The 17,044-nt window shown below is 39.4% G+C and overlaps 1 protein-coding gene across 4 annotated transcripts in view; it reads right to left on the bottom strand.

Annotated features, from left to right (window-relative positions):
- The window catches only part of LOC119785421 (low-density lipoprotein receptor-related protein 1-like), a 132,983-nt gene that overhangs the window by 49,214 nt on the left and 66,725 nt on the right, over nucleotides 1-17,044 (bottom strand). For 2 of the 4 annotated variants that reach the window (XM_038288099.1, XM_038288100.1), the window contains exons 7-21: nucleotides 16,160-16,322; nucleotides 12,676-12,898; nucleotides 11,543-11,732; nucleotides 11,309-11,452; nucleotides 10,684-10,920; nucleotides 10,061-10,241; nucleotides 9,051-9,273; nucleotides 7,835-8,024; nucleotides 7,630-7,755; nucleotides 5,516-5,656; nucleotides 5,189-5,314; nucleotides 4,963-5,079; nucleotides 3,533-3,613; nucleotides 3,283-3,333; nucleotides 2,641-2,808 (exon numbers count right to left, since the gene is read on the bottom strand). In XM_038288099.1, coding sequence (XP_038144027.1) covers nucleotides 2,641-2,808; nucleotides 3,283-3,333; nucleotides 3,533-3,613; nucleotides 4,963-5,079; nucleotides 5,189-5,314; nucleotides 5,516-5,656; nucleotides 7,630-7,755; nucleotides 7,835-8,024; nucleotides 9,051-9,273; nucleotides 10,061-10,241; nucleotides 10,684-10,920; nucleotides 11,309-11,452; nucleotides 11,543-11,732; nucleotides 12,676-12,898; nucleotides 16,160-16,322 — 2,361 coding nt within the window. The remainder of the gene's footprint in view (nucleotides 1-2,640; nucleotides 2,809-3,282; nucleotides 3,334-3,532; nucleotides 3,614-4,962; nucleotides 5,080-5,188; nucleotides 5,315-5,515; nucleotides 5,657-7,629; nucleotides 7,756-7,834; nucleotides 8,025-9,050; nucleotides 9,274-10,060; nucleotides 10,242-10,683; nucleotides 10,921-11,308; nucleotides 11,453-11,542; nucleotides 11,733-12,675; nucleotides 12,899-16,159; nucleotides 16,323-17,044) is intronic. The other 2 variants (XM_038288101.1, XM_038288102.1) reach the window with 1 other exon arrangement.

The following is a 17,044-nucleotide window of genomic DNA, read 5'->3' as shown; positions in this document are numbered from 1 at the left end:
GAGGCACGTCAAGGGAGTCTCAAAGATCCACACACAAATGCAGGGAAGTTTAAAGACCACTGGCACTTCGTGATATAATTTATAATTTTTTATGGACCAGAAATATTTTGGTGATCTTGTTCTGTGCATGTGTGGATCTTGTGTGCTTGTGTGAATCATTCTGTACGTCTTTGAATCTTGTCCTTTGCATGTGTAGATTTTTTTGTGCTTGTGTGAATCGTGCTGTGTGTTTGTGGATCATGTCCTGTGCATATATGAGTCACATATGTGTATTTGTGATAACTGAGACCGATCTAACTCCATACTATCTTCTTTCTCTGAGCAGTGAACAGGGCATACCAAACGTTATTAGGTTGCATTTACAAAAAAACCCTCTTTTGTTTTGAAAGTTAAAATTAGAAGCAGAGGGGACACAAATAAAGAGACAATTTTAAAGGAAGCTATATTTTATGACATTCAGTAGCAGCCATTCAAAAAGGCCCTTCCCAGTCAAATGCCAACAGAATGGCAACTCACTTCCATCCAACTTCCAGCCCCTGGAGTGACCCGCTCTTGCATTTCTTTTACTCTGACTCCACCCTTTCACTGAATTACAGGGTCTGACCAGGAGATGACGTTTCTCTTTAGATATTAATGTCCACATATCATGACAGAAAGAATATTTTAGTAAAAATATTGATCTTTAAAAAGAAACTGAAGTGGGACCAGTCAAAGACCAGCCAAGGGCCCATCAAGGAAAGTGGGGGGATTTTTAATGGCTACTACTGTAGGCAGACATACACTATATTGCCAAAAGTATTTGCTCACCCATCCAAATTATTGGAATCAGGTGTTCCAATCACTTCCATGGCCACAGGTGTATAAATTCAAGCACCTAGGCATGCAGACTGTTTTTACAAACATTTGTGAAAGAATGGGTCGCTCTCAGGAGCTCAGTGAATTCCAGCGTGGAACTGTGATAGGATGCCACCTGTGCAACAAATCCAGTCGTGAAATTTCCTCGCTCCTAAATATTCCACAGTCAACTGTCAGCTGTATTATAAGAAAATGGAAGTGTTTGGGAACGACAGCAACTCAGCCACGAAGTGGTAGGCCACGTAAACTGACGGAGCGGGGTCAGCGGATGCTGACGCGCATAGTGCGAAGAGGTCGCCAACTTTCTGCAGAGTCAATCACTACAGACCTCCAAACTTCATGTGGCCTTCAGATTAGCTCAAGAACAGTGCGCAGAGAGCTTCATGGAATGGGTTTCCATGGTCGAGCAGCTGCATCCAAGCCATACATCACCAAGTGCAATGCAAAGCGTCGGATGCGGTGGTGTAAAGCACGCCGCCACTGGACTCTAGAGCAGTGGAGACGCGTTCTCTGGAGTGACGAATCGCGCTTCTCCATCTGGCAATCTGATGGACGGGTCTGGGTTTGGCGGTTGCCAGGAGAACGGTACTTGTCTGACTGCATTGTGCCAAGTGTAAAGTTTGGTGGAGGGGGGATTATGGTGTGGGGTTGTTTTTCAGGAGCTGGGCTTGGCCCCTTAGTTCCAGTGAAAGGAACTCTGAATGCTTCAGCATACCAAGACATTTTGGACAATTCCATGCTCCCAACTTTGTGGGAACAGTTTGGAGCTGGCCCCTTCCTCTTCCAACATGACTGTGCACCAGTGCACAAAGCAAGGTCCATAAAGACATGGATGACAGAGTCTGGTGTGGATGAACTTGACTGGCCTGCACAGAGTCCTGACCTCAACCCGATAGAACACCTTTGGGATGAATTAGAGCGGAGACTGAGAGCCAGGCCTTCTCGTCCAACATCAGTGTGCGACCTCACAAATGCGCTTCTGGAAGAATGGTCAAAAATTCCCATAAACACACTCCTAAACCTTGTGGACAGCCTTCCCAGAAGAGTTGAAGCTGTTCTAGCTGCAAAGGGTGGACCGACGTCATATTGAACCCTATGGATTAGGAACGGGATGTCACTTAAGCTCATATGTGAGTCAAGGCAGGTGAGCAAATACTTTTGGCAATATAGTGTATCTGCTTTTCCTTCAAGCTGCAAAAAAGGAGTGTGAGACTTAAAACTGGCAACAGGAAGGCTCAATGGATTAAAGCAGAGATTCTTTGTTTTATTAAGATGCTAACTGCTACTATGCTAGAGTTGAAGGTGTCCTTTTTTGTGTTTTCAAATAGAAAAACATCACTCTATAGCAACTGCTTCCTCACATTAATGCTGACACTGCCTTCTATTGCGATATAAATGTTTAATGATTAACAGGAGAAAGTCTGGAAAGCTCAAAGTTCTGTCGAAATTAGAGATTGGTAATTAAGCCAAATTAACAACCTTTATTGAGGGTAATTTGACATTTTTCCAAGGTTTTGCACAGCACTGGAAATTGTTAGGCACTTCATTGTCTTTTGACATCCAATCTATTATGGACTACTATTAAGGCAGATGTGGTCATGGTTGAGTGCTCTGTCAAAACAATACTGGCTAGAATGTTAAATTATATAGACAACAGACTGGCTTAAATTACACAGTATGACTCTGGTGTTCTGCATGAAAAAAATCATCCTTAGTAACTATTTTAAAATGTGCTTCGAGCCGGTGAAATAGACCACGAGCTGATCAGCAGATAGAGACACAGACCCGTGTTGGTGCAGTTTGCATGGGTCTCGTCGCTGTAGTCCCCACAGTCATTATCTCCATCACAGGTCCAGTAATTAGGGATGCAGCGCCCGCTGTTACACTTGAACTGAGTGGTGGAGCAGGAGTGCCGACACCCAGCTTCATCACTGTTATCCCCACAGTCATTATCTGGAGAACAGACGGCAAACATCACTTACAGGTCAAACAATTGAGCAAATATAACCGATCCCTTAACACATAAGAGTGGAAGCAGACAATACAGAATATGAAAGATGAGAGTTTAAATGACAGAAACTGCATAGATCAGAACAGGCACCATTAGTGATGACAGATTGAGCTCTACGGCACAAAAACAGCTTTTTAAACTATTGGGTTTTCAAGTCTTATGAAAAAAAAAGATACTTTGTAACTATTTACAACTGATGTCTTGCTGATGTCACAAATTTGATGGTCGGATCAAGTTTGTGTGCAGCACATCAGGAAAGAGGCGGAAAGCTGAGGTTTGTGTTGGGTCCAACATCTGTTGGAGGCTGAATGTCGGTTAGAGAAGAATCCCTGGCTGTCTCTAAGCCTTCGCTGGTCAGTTTAAAAGCTTTGGCTAGCGCCATCACTGCTTTGGTGCATTCTGATCTATGCACTAACCGGTCAGCTTTGGACAATTCAACTCATCAGAGCCGTCGTCACAATCCTTTTCTGAAAGACAGAACCAACGGAAGACAGCACAGTGGGCGAACAGCACGACACAGGACAACAAAACCAAAATACACAAAATGAACAAGATGACATCACGCACAAGAGATAAAGGTCCGGTGATTAAACATGCAGGGCCAACTGTGACCGAGGGAACTACAGGGCTGCTACAGGATGAACCAAACAGAGAATAGACACTAACCATTATCACAGCGCCAGTTGATGTTGATGCAACGCCCATTGTTGCATGTAAACTGTGTGAGGGGGAAGCAGGTGGGGTAAGCTGCAAAAACAGACATTCAGAATTTAAACAGCGATCTGCTTTCACCTGATGAAGCAGCCTTTATAATATAACCTACAGTAACTAGAAGAAAACTAGAGTAACTTTCTGGATTTAATGTGTAATTAGAAAAGGAAGAGAATGAAAAGTGATGTGATTTCATTGTTTATACAATCTGCTCAGTTCTGCGAGGCAGCATCCGAGTTAATAATGTGTAGAACCAGCCTTTGCTGCAATTACAGCTGCAAGTCTTTTTAGGGATATCCTCAGCTGCTTTGCACATCTGCAAACTGATTACTTTCCTTTATTTTAAAACCATTAAACTCTGTCAGATTAAAGTGAGAACACACATAAGCAGATATTTTCACATGAATGTTTTCTAAACCAGAAATTGCAGCCCTTTGTGTGTTCACAGTTGTCGTTCTGGAAGATAGAAATTCGTTTGCAGCCTCTGCAGAGGTTTTCCTTCATGTTTGGCCCAAATGTTGCTCTTTACATTTCCTCATAAACTCTGTCAGGCTTCCCTGTAAAAAAAAAAAAGCATCCCCACAGGGTAAATCTGCCTCAACTCTGTAACACAGTGGAGTGTTCAGTGTCACCTGTCTTTGACACATTGGGGGGTTGGTGGCCTAGTGGTTAGGGCATAGAGCTTGGAATCCTGATGTTCTGAGTTCAAGCCCCACTCCCACCGACTGCCACTCTGGGTCTCCGAGCAAACCCCCTAACCCCACACTGCTCCCTGGGCGCCCCATGATGGCAGCTCACTGCCACCCAAGGGGATGGGTTAAATGCAGAGGTAAATTTATCCAATGTGAGATCAATAAATTTAAAATATTAGAATGACCATGTAGGACAAGTTTAATATTGAACACCTCACGCCTCATCTGTGTGAGTTTAAGAAGCTTTGGTAAACTGCTCATCTCCACTAGAATTACCATGGCTCTCTTTTCTACCTCCGCTGATTAATGACTCCTTATCCAGTCTGTCGGCTTAGATGAATGACCATGCCTTGATAGGGTTGCATACTTTCTATTAATATCCTTTTTTTTTGGCGGGGGGGTTCTTTCTCTTTGTGATACTTTTTGTTCAGTAATGTTTTCTAAAAAAAAAAACCTCTAAGGCCTTCACAGAAAAGCTGGATTTATAATGAGATTACAACACACATGGGGAGACTGTTCAATAATATTTCAATTGATTTCAGTTAGGGTATCAGATTAAAGTGTGTCGGACAAACAAAACATGTTGAAAACAGGTATTAAGAAGCATATTTGTGTTGTAGCAAACTATGAAAATGTTCCAGGTATATGAATACTTCTGCAGAGACCAAATGGCAGGACAATTAGTAGACCAACCACAGGATGCAGGCTCATCGGACCGATCGCCACAGTCATCATCCAGGTCACACGTCCAGGAGACGGGGATGCAGCGCCCACTAGTGCAGGAGAACTGGTTGGGTGGGCAGGTTCGGGCTATAGGGCAAAGAAACAAGAACGTGTGTGTTAAAAATTAAGAAGAAGAAATAAATGTTTGGAATATGATATAAATGATATAATATTATGACGAAGCATGTAGGTGCACCAGAGCAGGTGGTGTTGGATTCGTCCTCATCGTTGCCGCAGTCGTTGTCCCCGTCGCACAGCCAGCGCAGAGGGATGCAGCGGTTGTTCTTGCACTTAAATTTGTCAGCAGGGCAGGTGTGCTGGTCTTAAGAGAGGAAATTCAAGAGATTATTAATTTTTTTTGGAAGGCTGATTTAGTTTGCAAAGAAAATATGTCCGCAGTTGACCGCACTGAAAAACAGCTTTTACATATCCACAGTCACTGCTCCAACTCTACTTACACAACAACACACATTAAGAACCTGTGCGCTTATCAGGTTTTATATCTGGTGTGTTGTCGACTTACGACATAAATCTGGAGTCTCATCACTGTTGTCAAGACAGTCGTTATCCCCGTCACATTTCCAGCGCTCCTGAATACAGCGGTTATTCTTGCAGGCAAACTCCCCTGGCTGGCACTGAGGTGGCGGAGCGTAAGACGGGTTGACTGAGAAACAGGAGAGAATAGAAGTCAAACATTTCCAGGACACAAAAACAATCCTTTCCATTAATGAAAAGTGGAAGTATTTTGAGGAAAAGCTCATCTATCTAAATATTTGAAACCCATTTGTCAAACCTTCCGCAAACCGGTGGCTGAGCTGTAATTGCTAATAAATCATAATAGAGAAAGTGAACATTTAGGTTCATTTACAAAAAGAAAAAAAATCATATTTCACCCCTTTCTAATATGCAGCTGTTCTTCTAGTGGTTTACCCTACATCCATCGTAGTGCAAACAGTCCCAAAGCTCCACTTATCATGTCCCACCATGCAATGAAGCAAAACCGACCCTTTAAAAGACCCGACCTCTCCACTTTAAAAAAAAAATGCGAGAGCATGCACGGGCACAGTTCTCTTTGTGCACGACCTGTTTAAAATTAGCTGTTCTCATAGCTCAAACAAGCTTACTGTGTCCACATACAACAGGGACTATATTATGGACTTCATAGCCAACTCAGTTAACTGACCGTTCGGACAGATGATCACTGCTTTTTGCGCCATTGGTCACGTAACTTGTCCTCCACCGCATGGTGCCTGCGCCATTTTTGTTATTAGTAGTGACTGCCTATGGCGACTGCCTATCGCCTTATGTAAGCATATCACCAGAATGATTGATGATTGAGGACCACTTATTTTGATGATCCACCCAGAAATAAAAGATTGTCCTATATACCTTTAAATACCATTCTAAAGTAATCATATTATATTAAATTTGGATCAGAACAAATTGATCTTAAATAAATAACAGTCGTTCTCATATTTTGATTTAGTTTCTTTTAGTAACTAACTGTGGAGGAAGCCATATGCCGCATCATAAAAGTTAGACGAGCATAGCTGTAAAATATATCTGAGACATACTAAGAGTTAGAAAGTGGGGAGCAACAGCAGAAGCTAAACGTTATAGGACTGATCTTCAAAGGTTCTAAATAGCAGGTGATATTTGCATTTGCAAATCAGTTTGGTTCCACCCATCAGAATGAGTGGATTGCATGTTTACAGAAAGATTAAGAGGGGCCATAAAAAGATGAGGTTCAAAGCCATATACATATACTGTAGTTGCAGGTAAGAATAATAATGATTGAAAGAAATTATTTAAACGTTAATTATAGTTATAGTGTATCACACATCTCTCAAAGTACTACAAACAAAAGTAAAAAAAAAATACATTTATGAAAATAACAAAAGTGAATACATAAAAAACATGAGCTATCTACATAAATATAAATATTATATATATAATATAAAAATATCTGTAGTTATTATTGCCACAAAGGACTCATTGGTGGAACGACAGATGGTGGAGAGAGAATCTGTGCGTATGTAAACATAAAGCTGGACTGTCAGAAAACATATCAGAAAACATAAAAAGGCTGCGAGACGGTAGACAATCTGTATGCAAATAAACTACAAATGAAAAAAATTATGAAAATTAAATATTGCTGCATATCCATATATAAAATGTGACTATTAAAAGAGCCTTCAAAAAGAACTGCATGGCTTTGAAGATCATCTTTCCTTAATGGCGACTCTCAAACTGCCTGTGGAACATGCAAGCTGCTCATTTTAATGGTCAGAACTAAACCGCAGCAATCATTGTTGATCACCTGCAACATGCCACCTTATTGCACCTGCTAAAACAATTTACACCGGCAATTTGGCGCCTCTTATTTGGAATCTTTAAAGATCAGACCCTAAGCAGTGTAATAAAATCAGTAGAAGCTTTTACAAAGTATTTCTTTTTTCAGTAAGTGTGTACAGGATTATACATCCACCTTATAGTTTGTTTATTTACCCCCCAACATGTTTTTTCTTTATTTAGTTGTAGAGATTGTAGGTCACATTAAAGGGGGTAAAAATTAATAAAATAAGATATTTTAGTCACATTAGTTTTCATAAATCCTATATTTTAAAGATACCATACCTTTGCAAGTGGTATTGTCAGATGGGTCCAGTATTTGATCTTCTGCACAAGCACATTGTCTGCCTCCTGGTATGGCCAGACACAGACTGCTGCAGCCACCATTAAACACACGGCATTCATTAGATCCTGCAAAATAAAGGATATCAATTAATATTAATTCAGTGGTTTGAATTTTCAAAATTCTATTTTGAATCTTGTCCAGCACCTTGCTGCTGCTGAGCATCGTACATCCGAATTTCAAATATGGGAGGGCGCTCATTTCGAAGCAGGGTGGCCGTGCCGGTGGTGGTGTCCAGTTTGTAAATGCTGCCGCTTCTGTATTCGTTCCAGAACAAGAAGTGTTTATAGTGGCAGAGGCCGAAGGCGTGGTTCAGCTCGTTACCTTCGTACACCGTCTGATGGCAGAAAAGCACCCAGATGGAAAAGTTTACGTTTAATGATGCTAAAACATTTAGGTAGAACTTTTACAATCGAAACCTATCAAAGTTTTATCTTTATTTCACCTTCTGAAGGAAAAAGGGCAATGACTTAAGCTCACAACACTGCTATCGTATATTATTGATGAGTCTAAAAATTCATTTTATTTAGCCTTAAACCTGAATATATTGTGTTTGTTATTTTGTATGTCTAATTATGTTTGGTTTTGTATGGGGACTCCACGTAGAATAAAGTATTTCAGATGCATAGTGTTGTATTATGCTAGGGGCAAGTATTTTACTTAGGGTTCCGTTCATTCGTTGTTTCTAATAAACAAAAATTAAGGGTTTCATTTACAGTATATGATTGTCCTCAGGTGGTCGAATAGGTGAATTGATTGGATTAAACAGAAAGTAGGTCGGGTTGCTGTCAATTGGAACCACTTTCAACATTCTGCATTCCAAATTGAGGCAATCTTCATCAGTGCAAAGTGTTTGCACTGTGTTGCATGAGATTATGGAATGATTGCATGATCGCTGTACTTTGTGCAGCATTTGTCTAAACTCTGTATGGTATATGTGTTCAGTTTGTATAAAATAATTTTTTCATAAGGCTGTACCTCATCTGACTAAAGAACTGAATTGAGGCAGAGCTATTATTCCTTTTTGGGCTTCTTAATATTTCCAAAAAGCTTTTTTTTTCAAATCCTGCACATATTTTGTCCAACATAGAGCAGCTCTACATTTACTAACAGCTATTTAAACATCAGATCATTAGAAACCTGCTACTGTAATTGTATTTTCAAATGATAGGGAAAAAAATATAATTCATTTATTCAATATAATCATGTTATGTCAGTTACTGTATTATGTATTTTAAACATACTATAAAACCATCAGCAAAGGCTACAAAATACTTTATACCAGTACGTTCACAGAAAGATCCAGATTCTATAACCTAGTCTTTAGTTGCTTTAGTCGTTTAGAACATAATCCTGGTCAGACCTTTCGTCCAGAATTGTTGAGATAGACCATCTCAATGCGGTCATAGTAGGCATCCACCCAGTAGAGGATGCCCTGTGGGATATCCAGGCTGAGTCCGTTGGGCCAAAGCACCGTTTTGCTTGTCAGGAAGACGTTTCTGTTGGAGCCGTCCATCCAGGCCCGCTCGATTTTGCCTCTTTTGCTCTCTTTGGGATCCTCTTCCCAATCTGTCCAATACATCCACCTGAGAAAGAACATTAGTAATTGTCAAAGGAGAATCTCATGATTAAAAAACAATATTTGCCTTCATATTTTTTATCTTTTTTAGTCTTAAACAGTTTTGGAGCTTTGAAAAAAAAAAACAGACATTGGGAATCACACTTTCTGGCCCCCAAAAAATCCTTATCCCTCATCAATTAAATTAAACTTTTTAATCAAATTATAAAACGTTGCAGCATTTAGCTAAGTCTAATATTCGCTGTTTGCAGTAACATGGCAGATATAACCACTCTTTTTCTTCAATCTTTTTGTCCTTTCTTTTCTCCAAACCTCCCTCCACCCCTTCCCTCTTTCTGTGCCTGATGGATTAGGTGCATTAGTGGAAGCGAGGGCCTTTCTCCCGGGAGTTGTGCGGACACACATCACGCTGTCACCACCAATCCAAACAATGCGTTTGCAAACGCATGATTCTGTAAAGAAAGCTGGGAACTTCTTATCAATAAACACATCCACGCACACCAAGATTAAGTGTTCTCTGAAGCAGCAAAGGATGGATCTGCCTGCACGTCTGTTGGAGGAAATCAATCAGTTATAATAGGAGGGGGCATCAATAAGCATGATAAATGCTCTGTGAGATATGATGAAGAGATAAGCAACAAGATGAATAAAATAAATCTTTTTGTGTCGATGAAGCTGATCCAAATTGATGAAACAACTGCAGCTCTGGATTGAAGCCCTTTCAGTGGAACAAAAAACATCAAACACCCTCCATCCCGCCCACCTCCCCTGTTTCTCTCTCTGCCCACCCTCACCCGTGCAGAGGATCCACCACAATGGCACGAGGATGAGTCATTTTCCCCTCAATGAGTGTTTTGCGGGTCTGGGAGGCCTTTTCCAGCCGAGCTACGCTGATGGTCTTCTTGGGTCCGTCATCCGTCCAGTACAAGTTGTTTCCCATCCAGTCCACAGCTATACCTTCCACTGTGTGGATCCCTGAACCAGACAGGAAGGTTGATTGTTATATGACATGCTATTTACAATCTAGTTTAAACAATCTTTTCTTTTTCTGCTGGTGCATTTTTGTTCTTTTTTTTTTAACAAATCACTGATTTGTTACAAACGTGGGTTCTACTTTGCAAAAATGGCTGCAGAAAAAGTTGCATCTCAAATTTTTCTGTGATGTAAATTGATCTCACTGTGCTGATGCAAAATGCCTAAATTTAAATGATGGGTTTTTTGAAAGAATATCTATTTTAATGTTTTTATTAACCACTGCCCAAACAAGAAGTATGCTATTCTTAAAAAGCAATAACATTTAAAAGATCCTGTTTACCTTAAACTGAGAAAAATTTTACTTCACAAGAATAAAGGTATTTTAATGTAAAGACATTTCCTCTATAAGCATGCCTAGCAAATTAATCTGCTGTGACTTTACCTTCTTTCAGGATTGTATCCCTCTCTGTTCCGTCGATTTTCTGTCGCCCAATGATGTAGTTTGTGGCGTCAGCAAAGTATATGAACTCACTCCCTGCATGAAAGTCGAGAGCTCTGGGGTTCATCAGGTTCTCGATGGGGATCATGTATTCGTCTGGTACCTTGGCGTTCATGTCCATGCCCCTGATGACACCTGGGCGGCCCTTGCCATAGACCAGGAAGAGCTCATGCTCAGGCTCTGCAGCAAAACAAGACCAGCAGGGCTCAGACTAAGTCTTGTTAAGCTGAAGTTCCTAAACCAGTCATTAAAAAAACATCTATTGACTAAGAGAGTTCAGATATGCAAGTTGTGCCAAATTGGAAAGATAGTAAGTTTCCCTTGGTAAAATCAATTCTTCAGTTTTAGAAGTAAGTAGGTTAATAATGATTGTAAATTAATAACAAACAGATCAACTGGATCCCATTAATCCTTCTATCAATTCTGCTAGAATGCTGAGTTGAAAAGAGTTGAACTTCGATTAAATTCTGAAGCAAATTTATGGCTTATAACTTCTGATCACAGCAGCTGTAGAAAATGACTCGACTGCTTCTCATCCAGCCCTACGGCAACAATTTCTTGATCTTACTTTTGCAGGACTTCCCATCACTGCCCAGACTAAATCCAGAGCGACAGCGGCACGTTCTTGTCTTATGTCCGTTCCCGAGGAGACAGAGGTCTGAGCAGCCTCCTGCCTTTCCAAACTGATCCATCTCGCAGGCATGACTGCGTACTGGAAACCAGGAGAGGGCAGAAATAAAGACGGACTGCTACAATGGATGATAAATGACAGCATATGAGAGTGTGGCGTGTGGGTGAACACCTGGAGGCTGACGTCTCTGGTGGTAAACATGCAGAGCTCCTCCTTTGTCCACTCTGGTCACTACTTGGTAGTCGGTGCTGTTAAAGCGGTTGATCCTGATCACGCTGGTTTTAGGCTGCATGTTAGCATTGTCTGAGTTGGTGGCATACAGGTAGTTCTCAAACACAGTCAACCCGTACAGATGCTCAATCTAAAAGGAAAGAAAAACACAGAGTGGGATGTGATGGCACTTAGTGAAAAAAAAGAGCTTTATTAAAGTCCTAAAATTTGAGTTTGATGAAAGCTGCCATTAATTCTATTTAAAACTAAATCTAAACTAATCATTTTAAATCAGCAGTTAAATCACATCAGTCTAAAAGGCTGATTAGGGTTAAAAGACAGATTCACATAGTCTTCTAGACTGGTTTGTAGAATAATATACATTCAAATACATGTTTTTCTCTTGTACTGAGCTTGAAATGTAAATACTTTGATTATTTATTTAAAATATCAACTATTTTAAAGGTTGGCTAATATTCTGTTTAAGCTCTCAGGGTGTTCAATAACCTCCCTGTTTACACAGTTATCAACTTGCGATCAAATTAACACCCTAGTAGAGACTAGTTATAATTTTAGGACCCTCTGAAGGTAACTGGTTGTATGTGTGATACGATTTAGGGGTAGAGGGGGGACTGGTCGCATGCTTTTCAGATTTTCATTTGAAGAAATTTTGGTTTTCTGTTGTTCTGTAAAGTAAAATCCAAATAAAATACTTTCAAGTTTGTGTTTGTAAAGTGACAAAATCAAAAGAGCTTTAATTAGTATTATTTTCTAAGCTACTATATGTTCCTTTCCTAAACGGAAGGAATGAAAAAAGCGTAAAACATGAGAGCAAAAGCTTTGAGAATCACTGTGCATCAGCAGCGCTGCTACATTAAACAGCACTGGACACATTTATCCAGCTTACTTAATGAAAAAGCAAATGTCCAACAGCTACTCTCAGCTTGCAGTTTACTTGCCAAGAACACATTACAGGAGTTCTCAGGGGTAACATTGAATGTATTTAAGGCATACGGGGAACTCTAAAGGATATTACAAAGCTTTTCAGCTCATAATGAATAGCCAACGACTAAAGAGGGATAATCTCCTCTCACCAGTAGACCCTGGATGATGGTGTGACGGTTCTTGCCCTCATAGTCCACCACTTCGATGTAGTCCAGGTAAGCATCAGCCCAGTACACCAGCCTGCTGACGAGGTCCAGGGTGATGCCATGGGGGAACACGATCTTAGTGTCGACTAGTTTGGTACGGTTCTGGCCATCCATGTCACAACGCTCCACCTTAGGGATCTGACCATAATCTGTGAAGAAGACCTTCCTGTAGAAACAAAGAGAGCTGAGTGAGAGCAAGCAGACTGGCAGAGAGATGGACACTGAGAGAATATATTAGGGTAGACTGCATTAAAAGAATGGTTTAGAGAGAATAGAAGTACCTATTTTGGTACTTACTCCAAAAAAACAATCTGTATTTCCAATTTTATTTCCCTACTGATCTTAATGGAAGCAATATTCTGGACACTATCACTGGCTTCATAAAAAGCAGATCACGTCTAAATCCGTGTATCATTCGTTCTTTCGTTTTTCAAATTAAAACCCAAAATTAAAAATGGGAAAATGCACTTGTTGTTTCAATATTTGTTTTTGAAACAGGATCATGATTTGTTTTTTTCCTTTTTGTTTTGAAAACAAATATTGAGAAAAAAAGTGAATTTCTGCATCTTTTATTTCTGGTTTTAATTTGAAAAACAAAAGAACGAATGATACACGGATTCGTCTAACTATAAATGTCACTTAAATAACCAAGGCTGAGGCATAGTAACTTAAAGAACTGACTATAAGTTTCTTTATATCTTCTTCATAAGCATTATTATGATATGTGGGACTTTAAGTAATTCATTTCCTCCATTTTCTTTTCAATGTAGAAAAATTCTGCTACAACTTCAATTCAATTCATTAAACAAGTTAGAATTATTTTTTCTTTGAAATTTTTTGTTGTAAATGTAATGTAACATGCTTCCTTTTTTATTTATTTATTTATTTATTGTCTTATAATGGAATTTTTATAGCAGTGTTTTTACGTGTGAATGCAGTGAGACACATAGTTGGAATATGTAGCAGCCAGAATCTGTACCCAAATCAAATTTCCTTTGGGACAATAAAGTTAATCTTATCTTATCTTAATTTATTGTACATTCCTCAAATTTTATCAGGGTAAGATTAAGACACACAGGCTCCAATATATTCATACAGCCGGGCTAATATTATTTGTTTATTATGTTTAATGCACCTCTCTCACTGCTTGGTAGACATCAATAAGGTTCAACTTTTTCTGGTTTGAGCCACAGATTGTGGCTCCCCTACACTGGTTTTAAAAAGTTGAATGGAGTTCAGGGACCCTCCAAAAGCTTAAGATGAACCCGTTTCTCCCAATCCAACATTTTTAATGTATTTTTTGTAACCATTGTCCTGTAGAAAATTAAACATGTTGAAGTTTGACTCATTTGGCTGCGATGAGTTGAAGGTTTTTTGTGCTGTGCATGCAGATCTTGATAAAACTAATTCTACAGAACAGCACCACAGCCTGCTGCTTTGACTTAGGTTTGTTCACCAAGAACCTAGAATTCGATTGGAATCAATTACATTTTTTATTCCTAATTCTGATCCCCACTCTGCCAACAGGACAAAAACTAAGAAATACCAGTAAAGATGAAATCTGCAGGACTGTGCGCGCAAAAGTCTGTTTGGAACCACCTGTACGGAGCTCACTCCAAAGAAATCACATAAGCACTACCATCATGATTCATAAGGCAAAACGCATAGCCAATACACAACATTCTTAGACATTCTGCACATGTGTAGAAAGCACTTAAAAAACTGAGCAAAAGTCCAGTTGCCTCCCAATTCAAGCCTGTTTGGTTGTTACCATTACCCAGATGACTGACAATTTACACAGGAAACCATCTGTTGCGCTGCATCATTTAAAAATGTAGCTCAATATTTATTAAGCACTTGATCAGTCTGCTAAGTGCAACAATTGTGATGAAGTCATATTATGTAAAGGAAAAACGCACAGCAAACAAACCGCCGTCAGCCTCGTATTTGACCTACTGCACCAGTGTTGTGCTAACCCCCCCCTGAACTGTAGCGACCCTTCCTTAAGCAGAGCAGAGCCTTTTTGATCCTTTCGTCCTTTTGAATTTTTTAACAGATATCTGCCTGGTTTGTTACGGGCTCTTGATAACATGAAAATCATTATAATATAGATCTACTGGACTCAGTAATAATGTAAAGGGCAACTATATTCATTGCTTATTTTATTTCATTTGGGATCTGTTTTATATGATGATACCCACTAACTGAGCGACGGAGTATAAAATCCCATTGCTCCTCTATCCACAAAATGAAAACATCATTACTTCCTACTGTAGTGCAGTTGAGTGCAACTGAGTGGAACTCAGGTAAAGTGAACGTTACGCAAGCTATAAATTCTGTGGGGATAAATACTTTAGTAAACCTGTTGCACTGCATTATTCTTCAGCTCCTAGCACAGAACCACAATCAGAATCAGTTCAGTAAAATAACAAAAAAAGATGTCATGGTTTTGGTTCTGTTTTTTTTTTTCTTTTTGAGTTTTCATTGGTTTCATTTCCATTTTGTGTTCTTCTAGATGTTTTTGGTTATGGTGGGATTTTTTGATTTGTTGTGAAATTCTTTTTTCCTTTTTTTTGAGTTTTTACAGCACTGTGGGTTGTGTGCGCTAACCCCCGCGGCACCAAAGCCCGCCTGTGAAATCCTTTTTTCCACGTCCACAAACTCAGATTCACCTACTCGTTTAGCCTGACTGATTAACTAACAGGAATGATAGAGTGCTGGGTTAGAAACAACTGAGTTGGAGATACACACATTCACAATCAAAAAAACCAAACATGTCAAGTAACTAAGTTACTAGTTAATGTACTTCAGTAGCTTTTTTGGCTTTTTTGTTGGCATCTGTAATTGGGCCTTTTGTTCCTGAGGACTGACTAAATTTCAATACAAAAATATATACTATTACTATACTTTACTATTTTCTTTATCAAAACTGGGACGCTGCTTCTACACATCCTGTTAAAGAAATGATGTAACAGGTGCAGAAAAATTGGGAAAATCTAGTTTCTTTGCATAGAACTTTCTTTTTGTTTAGAATTTTTTGAAGATATTTTTTATGGTTAAAGGCAAACATTTCTTTTTACTTTTATACTTAATCACAATGATAAACCTTTACTTTTTAACTTTTACTTAAGTAAAATAGTTTAATCAGTACTTTTGATCTTACCGGAAGTTGTTTTATTTTACACGGGTATCTTTATTTCTAAGTGAATCATGCTAGTAATTTTTCACACATCTGCTCAAAACCTACAGTCTGAGAATCATAGCTTAGACAGAAGATCATCTGAAAGCAGCTTCTACCGCCTCCCCCTAGCCAATTCTAAATAAGGTGTTTCAGAACTAGTCATGACAAATAGCACCTCAGGCAAACCTTGAATAGAATAAAATCTCTTTAAAAGCTTTTTTGTATAAAAAGAAGAGCAGCACTGACCCCATGGTTGGATCCAGAGCAATGCCTTTAGGATTGTACAGCTCCTGGTCTAGGAGGGTTACGCAGGTCTGCCCATCTTTGTCACATACAAAGATTCTGTCATCCACATCGTCCACAAAGTAGAAGTTTCCGGTGAGCCAGTCAATGGCCATCTGTTCAACGTCTGAAATAAAAAAGGGGACATTAAAGGATAAAACATCAATCAGTGTTTAACCCTCACAGGAGTTATCAGCTGGCCAAAATTAGTCCAGAAGCACACCATAGACTCATTTAGAAGGTCACATCTAAAGCACTAAAGGCCTCAGCTGTCTTGTTGATTTCAGTGTTCATGGTGAATCACTAAGGAGCATCCGCTGCAGGTCCAGCAGGTTCTGCAACAGCTTTTCATCAGACTGTTGAACTTTTGAACTCTAAACTGGACTCAGCATCACACTTGCCACATTATACCAATGGCAAACTTTTATAATCCTTTTAAATAAGTCACATTTCAATGTTCTACAGCATTTTGCACAATACTTATTTTACACTGCACTGAACTTTTTTATATTAATGCACTATTTTAAACTGATTTCTTTTTCTCCTATATTGTTGCATTTTGATCATTGCTGCACTTTATATCGGTAATGTTTATCTTACTCTAGCTGCAATAATTACACTGCTGTGAGCTGTATGCAACACAATCGCGTTTTTGTATACACTCTGTCCATAGAAAAGGACAATAAAGTTTGTGTAAGTTTAAAGACTAGGCAAAGATAGCATCTATGGATGAGGGTTTTGTCCAGGAACCCAGAGTGCAGGCTGTGGGGATCAAACCAGGCTTACCGCTTCTTTTCTGCAAGTTTATTGATATAAATTAAATAAATCTTTGTTGTCATTGTCATGACT

The sequence above is a fragment of the Cyprinodon tularosa genome, unplaced genomic scaffold, assembly GCF_016077235.1.
Source record: "Cyprinodon tularosa strain WSP-4 unplaced genomic scaffold, ASM1607723v1 ctg248, whole genome shotgun sequence".
Lineage (NCBI taxonomy): Eukaryota > Metazoa > Chordata > Actinopteri > Cyprinodontiformes > Cyprinodontidae > Cyprinodon > Cyprinodon tularosa.
Note: the sequence above shows the minus strand (reverse complement) of the source record. Positions and strands in the feature narration are given on the sequence as shown.